Source organism: Gadus morhua, chromosome 12, assembly GCF_902167405.1.
Source record: "Gadus morhua chromosome 12, gadMor3.0, whole genome shotgun sequence".
NCBI lineage: Eukaryota > Metazoa > Chordata > Actinopteri > Gadiformes > Gadidae > Gadus > Gadus morhua.
This window is the reverse complement of record NC_044059.1, coordinates 28,732,083-28,749,007: the sequence shown is the minus strand read 5'-3', so window position 1 is coordinate 28,749,007 and position 16,925 is coordinate 28,732,083. Positions and strand designations below refer to the sequence as shown.

Sequence of the window (16,925 nt, the reverse complement as noted above, 5' to 3'; positions counted from 1 at the left end):
ACGCACTGACACAACACTGCACTTATACTGACGGACTTTACATAGAGCGACGCACAATCACATATACCTCTAACCATAGGCACTACACGCTCACTATGGGCTCAGTGTATTTTCTGTTCAGCCATTTCCACCTCGTTTGGAAGCTCTTCTCAAGGTCAACTCTGACCTGACCTCAGAGCTCAGTGGTAGGGTGTAGGACTTGTGTGGGGCTGGTGTAGGGCTGGTGTAGGGGCTGGTGTAGGGTGGGTGTAGGGCTGGTGTAGGGGCTGGTGTAGGGCTGGTGTAGAGCGGGTGTAGGACTGGTGTAGGGCGGGTGTAGGGCTGGAGCAGGAGGTTGTGGGTTCGAGTCTGGCCATAGTATCACAACTTTTATGAATTACATTATGCGGGTTTGTCTCAGAACCATTGTGATTAATGTTTCCGTTTGTCGATGTTTAAAACAGGTTTATTGCAGAGTTGAAGGATAAATTATTCAAAGAGCAGGGATTACGTGCTGCCGAAAAGGACACCTCTCTTTAATCCGCTGATTGTTTAACACGTCCTCACCCAGCCCGAGAGAAAATAACTATTACAAACTAAAACTATTTAACTGTCGAGCTTAAAAAGTATGGTAAATGGTATCGGTACGCAGTAAAAAAGGGTTAGCTCCTCCCCTTTCCACAACTAATTCCATCCATCGCTAAGCCTTCGTTATCAACCCCACGGCTCCATGTGCAGCGAGGCGTTGTTTGGCCGGGCCTGTGCGGAGAGACGCTGGATGGCCCGGTGTGTTCCAGTATGGAGTCACATGGTTGTACTGGTTAATACTCTGAATATGAGGGGGAGGAGCAGGTCGTGTCGCTGGACAGTTTCAATTTCATGCTCCAGGTTCCGACTGCGCGTTGGCTAATTTCCCCCGTGGTCTCCCTCTGTCTCTGTCTGTCTCTCTCTCGTTTTTCCTCAAGCTCAAAGGTTCAAAGGGAATAATTGGCATGCAAACCATACATTGCCAAATAACATACAATGAAAAAGTATGTTTATAATTTGAGTTCATGAGATATGTCCATATAGGGTTGAGTTAAAAAAACGATTTGACGATATCCATGCATTAAGGCCTTACTTTTAATTAAATAGTTGAAACATGCGCCTTGTCATTGAAGTTGGGTCACTTAAGTGTCCAGTATAAGCGACGATATTGTCCAGGGAAATTACACCTTCACAATCTCAACAGACTTATACATGTCGTACTCCTGACAATTGATTGACTAGAGTCCGACCTTATAGCTCTGCTTAAGAAACAAGGTTAAGGAGCAACAGTCGGCCCAGCGGATAAATGGGAACGCAAAGGCCTGCGATTAGGAGACCGATCCATAGGTCTCTCCGGACCGGTACGACTACTGCAGTACAGAGAGGAAGGAGCCTCTTTTATTCTGGTGTCCTCTTGTCCTACTCTTTATAATGTTAACATCTCCTGAAGGCAGTCATTTAGCTAATTATTCATGCATTGCAATTCCACAAAGAGATAAACACTTGGTTCACATCTTTTGAAACTCTTAAATCGACCCAATGTTTTACAGGACGCACCGATTTCAGAAGCACAACCATGTTTAGCCCTGATCCAGTCTTTAGCATTTCAAAGCATAGTGTGCGTCCTTGTGTGTGTGTGTTTCTTTAGATGCCTCTTTCCCTGGTTTAAACCGCTTCATTTCGATGCATAATGTCCAATTCAATTGTAAACAGTATATGAGCCATATTACCCCCAACAGTATAGGGTTTATGTTGCATGGGGAGACATGCCTGCAGGATTCACGGCTTAATGGCAGAAGCAAATGAGATCATCTGAGTTATGAGATGGCAGTTGCCCTGGGGTCTCTGTGTGTAATACAGTGTGTCTAACAAACTCCATCTCCCCTCGACTTCCCTCCCTCTCATTATTCCTTCCGTTTTCTCACGGACCAATTATAGTCTGCCCTACGATTGGTCACAATTTTCTTAACCCCAGTCCGACCTCTCGGTTTCCGACCCCCTTCGGTGTCACCCTTGGCTGTTTGTCCTTCCGGACGCTCTCCGTCTGTCTGTCTGCATTGTGTTGATCTGAGCTGCTCCGCCTCTTCCCTGCTGGATGCCCCCCAAGCCGTCTGTACTTCCTGCCTCGGGCTCAACCCACATGAGGTCTCCGGTGTAATGCGTTATCAATGCAGATGTGTCCCCGTTGATGTAAACCATTTGTTCATGTATGTTTATTTCCTGACACTTGGGGGACAACAGTAGTCATACTTTGCACTTTGATTGGGATCGGTCACAGTCCCATTAGTCGTTATTATTTCAGAGCAGTTATTTTTAAGGATGCATTCAAAGTGCACGTGTGTGTGTGTGTGTGTGTGTGTGTGTGTGTGTGTGTGTGTGTGTGTGTGTGTGTGTGTGTGTGTGTGTGTGTGTGTGTGTGTGTGTGTGTGTGTGTGTATGTGTGTGCCCGTATGTGTGTTTGTGCTAATTACATCTGTATATCGCAATGTCAGATCAAAGGGACCTTTGGGATTCTGTGTTTTCTGTGCGTTCCTAACTCAGCTGTTAGGCTGGGATGGGGTCCCTCAGAGGGACACTGTGGACGCTGCCTGAGGCGTCCTGTTAGCGAGCTGTTGGGCTATTTGTTAACAATTTGGTTTTCTCTAGCCTGAAAGCACCAGAGTGAGCACTAGAGATTTCATCCTGACAAACAAACAACACTGATGCAACCATGCCTTGTGTGTGTGTGTGTGTGTGTGTGTGTGTGTGTGTGTGTGTGTGTGTGTGTGTGTGTGTGTGTGTGTGTGTCTGTGTCTGTGTCTGTGTCTGTGTCTGTGTCTGTGTCTGTGTGTGTGTGTGTGTGTGTGTGTGTCTGTGTCTGTCCTCAGGTCGCCACACCTGCCCGCCCAAGAAGTTTGACTGCGGTGGCGCCGCTGGCCAGTGTGTGTCGTTGTCGTGGCGATGCGACGGAGAGAGAGACTGTGAGAACGGGGCCGATGAGGAGCAGTGTGCTGCAGGTACGTAGACAGACAGACAGACAGACAGACAGACAGACAGACAGACAGACAGACAGACAGACAGACAGACAGACAGACAGACAGACAGACAGACAGACAGACAGACAGACAGACAGACAGGTGAGGAGCAGTGTGCTGCAGGTACGTAGACAGACAGACAGACAGACAGACAGACAGGTGAGGAGCAGTGTGCTGCAGGTACGTAGACAGACAGACAGTCAGACAGTCAGACAGACAGACAGACAGACAGACAGACAGACAGACAGACAGACAGACAGACAGGTGAGGAGCAGTGTGCTGCAGGTACGTCAGACAGACAGACAGACAGACAGACAGACAGACAGACAGACAGACAGACAGACAGACAGACAGACAGACAGACAGACAGACAGGGTTCTCTACGAGGGCGTTCCTGTACTGTGGTCGCTTCAGTTGAAGTAGAACAGGAGTATATACAAGTGGTCTGAGTGAGAGTCCACTGCAAATTGTTAAAAACAACTCTGGATATAAATCAATATGTAATTAATAAAGCCCCACTCCATATCTGTCCTTGGAAATAAAATTACAATGATGTCTGTGTCTGCAATACAAAGGAATCTTGTAATGGTGGTGTGAAGCAATATGCATGCTATGCTACACACACGCGCACGCACGCGCACACACACACACACACACACACACACACACACACACACACACACACACACACACACACACACACACACACACACACACACACACACACACACACACACACACACACACACAGTCTCTCTCTCTCCAGCACTCTCCGGGAAACAAAGGAGTTAACATGAGAGAGCTTTCGTGACAGACTGAGAGTTCGAGTCCACCTCGGCCCAGTCTCCTTCACGCTAAATGGACGATGTTCTGGAGAGGATCAGATTGCAGAGCGAACGGAAGAGTCTGGTGAATCCAAGGCTGGGGGGGGTTTGCTTCATGACTAACAACAGCTGTTGCCACCTCAAGGACAGTGAAGCTCTTTCTGTTTCCTGCTCGTCAATCCTTGAGCATCTGATTCCACCTTCCCCAGGAGTTCAGCCATCATCACAGCAGGCGGCCCGCCGACGCAAGCAGAAAAGGACGTAACATTTTCCGACGTGTATGATGTGTTCTGCCGACACCAGACAAAGACATCCTGACACACCCATGGCAGTGGCTAGGGAGCAATAGGGCGAACCTTAAAGAAGTTACGCCCCACTTCCATTAGCTCATGCATGTGTGCGGCCAGGGGGGAAATTACTTTGAACGCCCCCACTGCTGCCCACCAGTCTGGCCGTGTGTCCGGCCACATGGCGAGCACACGGCGGAGCCTGCAGACGGAGAAGGGCAGTGAAGGACGCTCAGAGTCCCAGACGGTGCCACGCGACACCAGTTGCCTCCGGGGGGGGACAGCGGCCGGTAACACAGTACAGGGCAGCATCCCTCCGTGACCGCAGCTCATTCTAGGCCTGGTGTGAAGCTAACAACAACACCGCTAGCTGTCCGGCTAATAAAACAGCCTGAGTCTGATGAGGGAACACTGGGAGGGCTGCGGGTCAAGATAGCCGCTTCAAGACGTCCACCATCGTCCCTGTGCCTCCGAAGGCTGACCCAGCCTGCCTGAAGGAAAACTGACAGGTGGCTGAAGACCCCCCCTGTGGCACCGACCCGCTGCGGGTTGCGCGTCGGCCGAACAGCACGACGGATGGCGCCCGTCACTCAGTCGCCGCACAGCACACTTTCTCATCCTGACAGCCGGAAGGGGGGGCGATGCGTCAAAGCTTGGACTGAGCCCTCCTCCGTGACTGGATCCTGGTATTAATGACTTCGAGGCCCCTGGTGGTTCGGGTGGCCAGACCACCAACCCCCTGAACACAGGACCCCCCCCCCAGGTTAGGGTTACGTCTCAAAAGAAAGCAATATTTACCACGCTGAAGTATGTTTTTCATGAGCTGTTTAACGCAGTGCTCCCTCGCCAAAATACTGCTTTGATTTTGTCATCTCCCTCCAAAGCTCCCTCGCCTACTCTCAGACACTCAGACCCAGAGACTGAAGAGGCTGCGGCACTGGATTAGCATACGCTTTACTGCATGTTGATGAACTCGGAGCGGAGAGAGGCGGCTTGTGGGTGGCCTCCGTTTGGTTTTGTAAAACCCAACAGGCCTCCGATAGGCCCACCCTTGTCATGTGTTTTGTTCTGCTGTTGTTTGTGTTGAGAGACCAGAGTAAGAGCGCCACTGCGGTGTCCTGCGGTAGCGCACCAATAAAGAATCACCTTGGCTCTGTGGTCTATCTGAGGCAGAGGACGTGTCTCCCACTCTGTGTCTTACACTCCCCCACCCGTCTCCCCGTCTCTGACCCTCACTCCCCCACCTGTCTCCCCCCCCCTCCCACCAGACACCAAGGCCTGCCCCGCCAAGGACTTCCAGTGCCGCAACGGCAAGTGCGTGGCGCCGGTGTTCGTGTGCGACGGCGACGACGACTGCGGCGACGGCAGCGACGAGCAGAAGTGCTCGCCGACCGCCTGCGGGCCGCACGAGTTCCGCTGCAACGACTCGGAGTGCATCCCCGCGCTGTGGAGCTGCGACGGCGACAACGACTGCAAGGACCGCTCGGACGAGGCCATGGAGCGCTGCAGCAGCCGCACGGAGCCCCAGGGGCCCGCCGGGGCCCAGGAGCCCCAGGAGCCCCGCTGCCCGCCCGGGGACTTCCAGTGCGGCAGCGGGGAGTGCATCCACCTCCACTGGAAGTGCGACGGCGACGCAGACTGCAAGGACAAGTCTGACGAGGCCAGCTGCCGTAAGTACCGGCGTCAGGTGGTTCACAGAGATGAAGGACTCTGAGTCTGACTCGGACTCTGTCTCTGTCTCTGTCTCTGACTCTGACTCTGACTCTGACTCTGACTCTGACTCTGTCTCTGTCTCTGTCTCTGTCTATGACTCTGACTCTGTCTCTGTCTCTGTCTCTATCTCTGTCTCTTACTCTGATTGTGACTATGACTCTGACTCTGTCTCTGTCTCTGTCGCTGACTCTGTCTCTGACTCTGTCTCTGTCTCTGACTCTGTCTCTGTCTCTGACTCTGTCTCTGACTCTATCTCTGTCTCTGTCTCTGTCTCTGTCTCTGACTCTATCTCTGACTCTGACTCTGACTGTGACTCTGTCTCTGACTCTGACTCTGACTCTGTCGCTGACTCTGTCTCTGACTCTGACTCTGACTCTGACTCTGAGTCTGACTCTGTCTCTGACTCTATCTCTATCTCTGTCTCTTACTCTGACTGTCTCTGTCTTATTCTTACTCTGACTCTAATCTCTTACTTTTACTCTAACTTGCGAATGTCGCATTGACGGCCTACATATGAGTGACCTATGTTGTCTAGTTGAAAGAGTTCTTGGGGAGACGGTTGACATTCGCTAAATAGAAATTCCTGCCACTTAAATCCCGAAGCGTCTTGATATCTGTGAATTGGTTTGCCTGTCTCGAGTTGTTCTATTCCAAATCATCCCTGTGCTTCCAAAAGGGGAGTTTGATGGGTCAGCATTTGCTTTCTGTTATATCCTTCAGTTGACTTACAAAGTCAGAGTAGCCTCGTTCCTTTCATGTGAAGGGAATACACTTTTAATTAATTTCTAAGACATCCAATGTGTTCTGAATTGTCGCTTATTCAAAAGGAGTGCAAGTAACAACGCAATGAGATTGTATTGTTTGTCCACATACACAAAGATGACTTTCCATTATTTCGGCGCTGTGACTATTAAGCTAGCTTTGATGAGGTTATTTTTATCTCATCACAGTAACAGTGTCAGCCGCACATCACAGCCCAATAACAACAGCACCCATAATGAATCAATGATGTAGGGTGTGAAGTGATGAAATGTGTACATCTTTAGAACAGCTTTACATATCCTCATATTGTCTTGGTTCTCCTACGTCCTTATTGCACGAATGCCTCTCAGCATGACACAAGGGAGCGTGTATATAGATAGAAACATGCACACAATACACCTACAAATGCACACACACACACAAACATGCATACGTTTACACACACACACACACACACACACACACACACACACACACACACACACACACACACACACAATAAAGATTATCATTTCCCATATCAATGAGCAGCATCTGTCTCAATAAGCCTGAGCTTGTCTGCAGATATGATGAATGTCGAGGAGAAATCATAATTGGGAATCCCTCGACTCTAACACACACACACACACACACACACACACACACACACACACACACACACACACACACACACACACACACACACACACACACACACACACACTCATCGTGCAGATGGCAGATGAGCACTATCACATTTCCTACATTGGATTCATCCGAATTTGCTAAGCTTAGATTCCATTAATTTCACTGACATCAGCACATTCTCTCATAGTGAAGGATTATGTTTTCACCAGCTTTGACTATACCTACTTACTGTGTGTGTGTGTGTGTGTGTGTGTGTGTGTGTGTGTGTGTGTGTGTGTGTGTGTGTGTGTGTGTGTGTGTGTGTGTGTGTGTGTGTGTGTGTGTGTGTTCTTGGGAAAGCAACCCTGTATACCATACACATGCAGTCAAACGTTTGTGTGTATACGTGTGATTTGTGTGAGCGGCTATATATCATTTAACAGCCACCAATCCTGAGCCAGTATTCTGTATGGACCCATCGTATAGGTCGTCATTTTGGTGGAGCAATTCCAACCTTAATACATCAATTATGGAATAGCCAGTCACAAATATAAATTACTTGTACACCTTATAAAAGCAATGCGCTCACACACACAAACAAACAACCACACACACACACACACACACACGCACACACACAGGACCATACAAACATTTTAACACATAAACTAGGAATCGTACAATTCCTGAACAGATATTGTACTTTCTCTGCCAGTCCATGCTTACGTGTGCGTCTGTTTGTAGATGATGTGTCGGCCTCCTTGTGTGTTAATCTCAGCGGGGTTTCATCAATACTGCGGCTGTGTGGGACTGATTTGTGTTTGCCTGGAAGAGACACACACTCACTCATTCACACCTACCTACATGCAGCCCTCCAGGACCATTTCATCATGTCATCATGTCTTCAGGGACAATCTAGGGTCTCCTCTCTGGACCCCCTGACCCCCCCCCCTCCACTTCTCTTGCGCACTTATTGTACGTTTGTACATCCTGGTAATTAATGTATGCACTGGTTATGTTGTACATAAAAATAGTACTTGCATTGTGTAACTATCTTTGTTGTTGACGGGGAATGGGTTAACCTAGTGATTGTTAGTGCTTGACACTTGGTTCTGTGAACATCAGTACTGTACCAACAGCGATTTATTGTTCGTTCTCCTTCTTCTGACAAATGTACTTTTTCTAAGTAGCTTTGGATAAAAGCGTCAGCTCAATGTCTGAAATGTCGAATTTTCTGTCAAGACGGATAATGACGTCTGTGTGTGCGTGCTCGTGCGTGTGCACGTGCGTGCATGCGTGTGTGTGTGTGTGTGTGTTCCTGTGTGCATGTGTGTGTGTTTGTGTGTGGGTTGTGTGTGCGTGCGTGTGTTTGTGTGTGTGTGTGCGTGCGTGCGTGTGCTCGTGTGTGTGTGTGTGTGTAGCGGTGCTGACATGTCGGCCGGATGAGTTCCAGTGTGGCGACGGCTCCTGTGTCCACGGCACCAAGCAGTGCAACCGAGTCCACGACTGTCCGGACTACAGCGACGAGGCGGGCTGCGTCAACAGTAAGGGGGGGGGAGGGGGAGGGGGGAGGAGAGGGAGGAGAGGGGGAGAGGGGAGGAGAGGGAGGAGAGGGGGGAGGACAGGGAGGAGAGGGGGGAGACAGAGGAGATGGAGGGGGGAGGACAGGGAGGAGAGGGGGGAGGACAGGGAGGAGAGGGGGGAGACAGAGGAGATGGAGGGGGGAGGACAGGGAGGAGAGGGGGGAGGACAGGGAGGAGAGGGGGGAGACAGAGGAGATGGAGGGGGGAGGACAGGGAGGAGAGGGGGGAGGACAGGGAGGAGAGGGGGGAGGACAGGGAGGAGAGGGGGAGGACAGGGAGGAGAGGGGGGGGACAGAGGAGATGGAGGGGGGAGGACAGGGAGGAGAGGGGGGGAGATAGAGGGAGGAGGTTGATGTGTCAACAGTAAGAGGGGCAGGGGGAGGAGAGGAGGGGGGAGGACAGGGAGGAGAGGGGGGAGACAGATGGGAGGACAAGAAGGTGGAGGGGGGAGGACAGGGAGGAGAGGGGGGAGACAGGAGGAACGTCTGAAGCCTTCTAGATATCCTAATCCCTCCTCGTTCTACCCACCTGCGTCTGAATGCAAATACCTAGTGTTTTTTTAATGTCATAATACTGTAATACTATTATCCTGATACATGTTTTCTTAACAGAAAAGGGTGCAAGTCTTCATTCGACTTCATTGAGTGCTGGGATGAGTTTCCTGCTCCCGACCGAACCTTTGGCTGTTCTTGTTTGCTCCGTCAGCCACCACGTGTGAGCGGCCCAAGATGTTCCGCTGTGCGAGCAGCGAGTGCATCGACAGCAGGAAGGTGTGTGACCGCGTGAAGGACTGCAAGGACTGGTCTGATGAACCCATCAAGGAGTGTGGTAAGGGGCGGTCTGCTGCTTTCTGTTGTGCTCTGCTGTCCCCAGCTGCTCTCTGTTCCTCTCTCTCACTCTATACCAGCTAACGATGGTGAGGCAGATATATGAACAATGAACAGAATGTACAAATGTTGTAGAATATAGGGGATTTCTCTCTCTCTCTCTCTCTCTCTCTCTCTCTCTCTCTCTCTCTCTCTCTCTCTCTCTCTCTCTCTCTCTCTCTCTCTCTCTCTCTCTCTCTCTCTCTCTCTCTCTCTCTCTCTCTCTCTCAGTTAACGATTGGTGAGGACAATATATAAACACGCGAGTTGATTTGGACCAACCGTTTAGTGTTTTCTCTCTCTCTCTCTCTCTCACACACTCACACTCACAATCACAAGCACATTGTTTGTGATGTGCTCTGTTACAAGTACAATTTACAAGAATACTGGTGCTACTTAAGTAAATGTCGTGTTTCTTCTTCAGACACTGCAACCTTTAAATCAGTCGATGTGGTAAACAGATGAGCAGACGCACTCCAAACACCGGCAGCTGCTTTGAATGCATGCAACCGTTCCGCTCGGTAAAGAAAGCCTCTCCAGATCAAGGCAGCGTGAATCTCTTAAGGATCAAAGAGATGTCCGACCCCCAGGACACCCGCCGTCTAGCAGAAACGTGCACGGACTACATTACCCATGAGGCACCACACACGCTTCTCCCTCCACACGCTATAGATAATCACCACTTCACAGACCTCCAGATCAGGGTTGTGGCGTGCTCCAGCCTATCAGCTAAAGCTCACAGGTGCACCGGGGATCATTGGGTTGAAATGTTAACGATTATTTTAATTAAACTTTGATTCCCCGAGAATCACTCGGGGAAAATAAAACTGGGGAAAATAAAACTGGACAAAAGGCTGTTAAAATTATTCAGTGATTGCTCTTAGCCAAGCTATGAAAGAGTACACATGTATTATCGATTAGTTATACTATACAGCTTAAAAGCATTTTTGCGAAAATGTATACCTAAAATAACTATTTTATTTTTACCTGATGTGATGTTTGGCACCCTGGAACAAGCTCTGAGGTGGTTTCCCTAGCTGTGAAAGATTTTCTCTAGCTCTAATTTGAATTCCCTAGCTGTAAAGCGGTTTCTCTCTTTCTTCTGGTCTTCCGATGGGATGTCACCTCAGAATGTACAAATGTTGTCAAGGGTAGGGGATTCGTCTGTGGCTCTCGCTCTTGTTATCTCGCTCTCTCGCTCTCTCGCTCTCTCGCTCTCTCTCTTTGTCCCTCTCACTGTCTGTCTGCTTTAATAATTGATGTAGAACGGTAATGAATTGTCAGCTTCAGCTGTCTGTGTCAGTCTTACACACACGCACTCACATACACGTACATATACACAAACACACACACATCCTTCATCTCCTTCCCTGTGGGGAAATGGGAATAAATGGCAGCCAGGGAGAGAAAGACAGAAAGATAAGAGAGCATGAAAGCAGAGAAGATGATGGACAGAGGAAAAATATATAAGAAAACGTATATATTTATATATATATATGTGCACACACACACACACACGCATGCAATGCCTTGCAATAAAACAATTCTTACTATCTTCCGTACCACAAAGGACTGTCTAACTGGCTGGTGTCATTTTGGTTGATTTGCTTTTGTTGTTTTGTCTTAAAAGTCTTTCACTCCTGTACCCCCCCCCACCCTCCCGCTCCTCCTCCAGACGTGAACGAGTGTCTGGAGGACAACGGTGGCTGTTCCCACGTCTGCAGGGACCAGAGGATTGGCTACGAGTGTGACTGTCCCTCTGGCTACAAACTGCTAGACACCAAGACCTGTGGGGGTAAGTGTGTGAGGCTTTGTTTCCTCTCCCATGTGGATGCTTTATTTTCTTCACTTGTCCTCCTGTCTGTGTCTGTCATCACCTCTTCATTACCTCCCTCTCTCTGCTCTCTCTCTCTCTCTCTCTCTCTGCTCTCTCTCCTCTCCCTCCTCTCTCTCCTCTCTCTCTCTCTCTCTCTCTCTCTCTCTCTCTCTCTCTCTCTCTCTCTCTCTCTCTCTCTCTCTCTCTCTCTCTCTCTCTCTCTCTCTCTCTCTCTCTCTCTCCTCTCTCCTCCCTCTCTCCTCCCTCTCTCTACTCCCTCTCTCTACTCCCTCTCTCTCTCTCATTCTTCCTCTCTCCTCTCTCCTCTCTCCTCTCTCCTCTCTCCTCTCCTCTTTCTCCTGCTCTTCCCAGACATCGATGAGTGTGAGAACCGGGACGTTTGCAGTCAGATCTGCATCAACTACAAGGGGTACTACAAGTGTGAGTGTTACGAAGGCTATGAAATGGACCCCGTCTCAAAGACCTGCAAGGCTGTTGGTGAGCAGCACACAAACACAAAAAAAAACACACACAGACCAACCCAGTCTCACAGATGAACTGGGACACGTAATTTCAATTTATTTCTACTTTCTACTTTCACCTTTGATTCTGAAATTGTGACAATTCACGGTTATATTTAATGCAGGTGCGCTGCTCTGTAGGCAAACCGCGACGGAAAAAAAGATAGCTGCTTCATCTCTTCTTTTTAGAATGAGTTTGAAATTTGTGCTTTTGGGACAAAAAAAGTCCCAGATCACGAATGAATAGATTAAATGACGTGACGTGACAGTGTCACGTATTTCCGCGAGACTGGGTTGCACAGACACACACACACACACACACACACACACACACACACACACACACACACACACACACACACACACACACACACACACACACACACACACACACACACACACACACAATCACTCATTAATTAGCTGACTCACAATCAGACAGTCTGAGACAGACCCTCTAACAGACAGATACTCACAAAGACAGACAGACAGACCTACCTTACTCTGCAATCGAAAGACGGTTAGACTTTCAAAGTCCCATAAACCAAGCACCTACGGCAACGGGTCAACCAGGTCACTCTTCAACATTTAAAGCGGTACTCTCTCTCAGACCAAACGATGCCCCGAACCAGTAGGGGAAGAAGAGAACCAGTAGGGGGTGAAGAGTCCCAGTAGGGGATGAAGAGACCCAGTAATGGGTGAAGAGTCCCAGTAGGGGATGAAGAGAACCAGTAGGGGGTGAAGAGTCCCAGTAGGGGATGAAGAGAACCAGTAGGGGGTGAAGAGTCCCAGTAGGGGATGAAGAGACCCAGGAGGGGGTGAAGATCCAAGAGGAGGAGGCGGATGTTTCCATTTAGTCCTCCAGCAATCAGTTGGAAAAATGGGGAGGGAAAGAATGGCCCAAACCCAGAGGAGCCCAGAGTGGAGGCCTAGTGTCAGCCCTATGGAGGCCGTGGAGGACTGGGCGCCTGCCACTAGCTTGTTCTGTAGGTGATTCCTGCAGACTGTGTGGCTCTGTGACTCTGAGTGGTCTATCTCCGGAACATATTGGGGATCTACAAAGGGCTGTCCCTGTACGCCCCGCTAGCGATAACGGGCCTTAGACTGCTATCGCCCATGAAGCAACACGCCGGGGGACCAGCTTCAATAGGCTCTTCGTTCATCCGGGGAGGTCCTTCCCAGATACGGTCCGAGGGGAGTAGATATGGAATGTCGAGATGGTATCACATCTCTGCAGACAAATGGGGGAGCATTGCAAGTGGGTGTGGTGACTTTTGCAAAGAGGGGTCTGCTAGTTTCACTGGCAATGGCAAGTATAGAGATGGACAAAACGAATCGAAACAGCTGGCTTCAATAAGAACACGCACTCTTTGTCGCCATCTGGTGGCCATGTGGTGCCACTGTGATTCTTTGGCTTGATGTTATTTAATTCTCCCTGGCCTTTCTTTAGCAGGGTCACGTTTTATAACGGATGTCTTAGTGATGAATAGGTTAAACCTGCTGTAGGTCACTTTATATGAACTGTACCTTAGCTGTAGACCTGCTCTGGAGAAAGCTCATTCAGCGGCAGACTGCTGACTCAGAATGGACACAGACATGTGTTTGTGAAGCACCAGTGAAGCCCCAGTGAGGCCCCAGTGAAGCACCAGTGAGAACCAGAGAAGCACCAGTGAAACCCCAGTGAAGACCCAGTGAAACCCCAGTGAAGCACCAGTGAAAAACCAGTGACGCCCCAGTTCTTTGCGTTTCACCGCTTCACCACAAAGACACATCGTCCAACTGAGTATAGCTCTTCTTTTGAAAAAGAAACTGCAACAATTTAAACTCATTCCTTATTTCACGCGAGGAGAGCCAAGAGAAGAAAATACTGTTTGGAAAGATTTCAAAAGAATCCCATCCAGCTGGTGTTTGGGGAACAGATTCATTGCAACGGTTCATTTCCCCTCATGGATTATTCATGGCTACTTCATAAAAAAGATATTTTGTAAAGATGCAAATAGTGTGATGAAGATCACACTTGCGTATGCAGTAGTATATAGCAGCAAGAGCAGTGAATCCAATAGGCATGTCCATTTTAAGGATTCAGTTGCACAAAAGCTTTATCTTCATTAGTCATGTTTGATCATTGATTCATTACTGTTGGTCAATGTAGTACATTGTAGTACAATAATGTAATGTAACCATACATGTCTCATATGAAAGCTGAATTTACACTCGACTTTCAAATCTCAAACTTTGCGACCCTTTATCACATTGTGCAAGTGACATCAGCGGCTATTTACGTATAAACGATCCCTTCATATCTTTATGCTCCATAACCAAACACCATCGATCATGTAAACACCAGAACGTGGACGTGAGCCTCAGCCTTCTTCTCGGTCCGCAGGAACCAGTCCGTACCTGATGTTCACCAACCGCCACGAGATCCGACGCCTGGACCTGCAGAAGAGCGAGTACACGCAGGTGGTCTCCGCGCTGAAGAACGCCGTGGCCCTGGACGTGGACGTGGCCTCCGGCACCATGTTCTGGTGTGACCTGTACCAGCGCCGCATCTACAGGTACAGCTCGCCCTCCCTCTCCCTGAACGGGGATCAACCCCCGACCCTGACCTCGTTCTGAATGTCATCCAGGGCTGTCTGCCAGTCCGTCCGTCCGTCTGTCCGTCCGTTCCTCTAGTCCCTTGCTGTCCGTCGGTCAGTCAGTCTCATCCATTTTTCCATCCAGTGTTCCATCTAACCTGTAGCTGTCTGTCTGTCTCTGTCTGTCCATCTCTCTGTCTGTACGCCTCTCTGTCTGTCCGTTCTTCTGTCTAATCTGTGGCCGTCGGTCTGCTTCACCCCGTCGTCCATCCGTCCCACCGTCTCTGCTAGTGGGTCTCCTGTCCTACCTGGAAGGCATGGTCATCTGTCAGTGCAGCAGAAGGTGTTCCTGTTTGTCCTTCACACCCACCCCTCCGATAAACACTGTAACATCCCTCCGGTCCCCTGTGCGTGGGATGTGTGGACGGCTGGTAGGAGGCGCGTCCTACTGTGGCACTCCATCCATCTGTTGTTTCTAAATTCACTGCCTCTGTAATCATCACAAATTCTCATCTGCACACACGAATGATCGGGTACTGAAAGAAAGGCAAACAAAGCCTTGTGATGAAGGCTGTCTCAGCGGTATACTGTGGAAATAAAGAACAAACCTTTAGACAATATTGTGTGCCTGTAAGAGTGATGAAAATAACTAAATGATTCAATCCATATGCCTTCTCCTCCTTCTCCTCCTCCTTCTCCGCCTCTCTCCTACTCTTTCTCTTCTTATTCTTCTTATTGATTTTTTCTCCTCCTCTTTCTCCTTTTCGTTCTCCTCCTCTTTCTCCTCCTCGTTCTCCACCTCCTCTTTCTCCACCTGCTTCTCCTCCTCTTTCTCCTCCTCTTTCTCCACCTCCTTCTCCTCCTCCTCCTCCTCTCCTCCTCCTCCTCCTCTTCTCCTCCTCTTCTCCTCTTCTCCTCCTCTTCTCCTCCTCCTCCTCCTCCTCCTCTCCTCCTCCCTGTCCTCCTCCTCTCCTCCCCCAGCGCCTCCATCAGCCAGGCCGGCGACCCGTCCCAGCAGCTGACGCTGGTCGACTCCGCCCTCCAGGCCCCCGAGGGGCTGGCCGTCGACTGGGTCCACAGGAACATCTACTGGACCGACTCGGGGAACAAGAGCATCTCTGTCGCCACGGCCGACGGTCGGAGGAGGAAGGTGCTCGTCTCCACGGAGCTGAGCGAGCCCAGGAGCATCGCCGTGGACCCCCGCCACGGGTGAGACCATCAGGGAGAGAAGGGGGGGAGGAGGGACTGGTCAACATTTAATGAGAACTGATGAACCGTTCCAATTCAATCAATTCATCCCTTATTAAGGTTGGGTTATTTTCTGACAGAACCGTAATCAAGGTTGATTAAGATCATGATGTGTCCATACCAACCACGTATAATTATTTATTTCATTATAAACACATTTATTTCACAGTTCTCCATCTGCCACTGAAATGGGGTTGTGCTTAATGAATGCTTCTTTCCGCTTAGAGAATTGGAGAGATCTGAGAGATTAAAATGATGGACAGGACCTCAAACATTAAACTAATTAAGATGAGTAAGCCACGTCATCGGACTAATGAACAACGAGAGGGAGGGAGACGTTGCACTACTTTGAGTGATCTTGTTTGACAGAGATGTGCCCTTCCCTCTCCTCTGTCCTTTAGCTTCTTGTACTGGTCAGACTGGGGGGAGAAGGCCAAGATAGAGAAGGCAGGGATGAACGGAGTGGATCGGCAGGTTCTGGTCTCAGAGCGCATCGAGTGGCCCAACGGGATCACCCTGGGTGAGTCCTGCTCACCTCGCCAGACTCTGGCACCACTGAGTTCATCTTCCACTTCCAAGGGTCGTGATCACCTGGGGAAGCCCACGGTGTCTTTGGACGCACTGGGTTGTTAGCCGTTGGTGTTTGTAGCCGTGCGGGCCTCTGCCGTCACGTCCCACACAAGGATCGGGCAACGGCCCGTGACATTCATGTGCCTTTTGGAGCCTTGAATGAACTCTCTTTTCTTCCACTTCCCCCTCCCTCCATCCACGTCTATCACGTCCTCACCGTCTACGCCTACTCCTCCCGTAAAACCCTCCATCCCTTCCATTCGCATCTCTCTCTCTCTCTCTCTCTCTCTGTCTCTCTGTTTCTGTCTCTGTCTCTGTCTCTCTCTCTCTCTCTCTCTCTCTCTCTCTCTCTCTCTCTCTCTCTCTCTCTCTCTCTCTGTCTCTCTGTCTCTCTGTCTCTCTCTCTCTCTCTCTCTCTCTCTCTCTCTCTCCCTCTCCCTCTCCCTCTCCCCCTCTCCCTCCCTCTTCCCCCCCCCCCCTCTCTCTCTCCCTCTCCCTCTCCCCCTCTCCCTCTCCCTCTCTCTCTCCCC

At 49.8% G+C, this 16,925-nt stretch overlaps 1 protein-coding gene across 2 annotated transcripts in view; it reads left to right on the top strand.

Moving 5' to 3' along the window:
* The window catches only part of LOC115556086 (low-density lipoprotein receptor-related protein 8), a 52,495-nt gene that overhangs the window by 25,256 nt on the left and 10,314 nt on the right, over positions 1–16,925 (top strand). For both annotated transcript variants that reach the window (XM_030373209.1, XM_030373208.1), the window contains exons 4-12: positions 2,874–3,002; positions 5,400–5,801; positions 8,634–8,756; positions 9,501–9,623; positions 11,337–11,456; positions 11,850–11,975; positions 14,385–14,556; positions 15,559–15,786; positions 16,227–16,345. In XM_030373209.1, the coding sequence (XP_030229069.1) occupies positions 2,874–3,002; positions 5,400–5,801; positions 8,634–8,756; positions 9,501–9,623; positions 11,337–11,456; positions 11,850–11,975; positions 14,385–14,556; positions 15,559–15,786; positions 16,227–16,345 (1,542 nt within the window). The remainder of the gene's footprint in view (positions 1–2,873; positions 3,003–5,399; positions 5,802–8,633; positions 8,757–9,500; positions 9,624–11,336; positions 11,457–11,849; positions 11,976–14,384; positions 14,557–15,558; positions 15,787–16,226; positions 16,346–16,925) is intronic.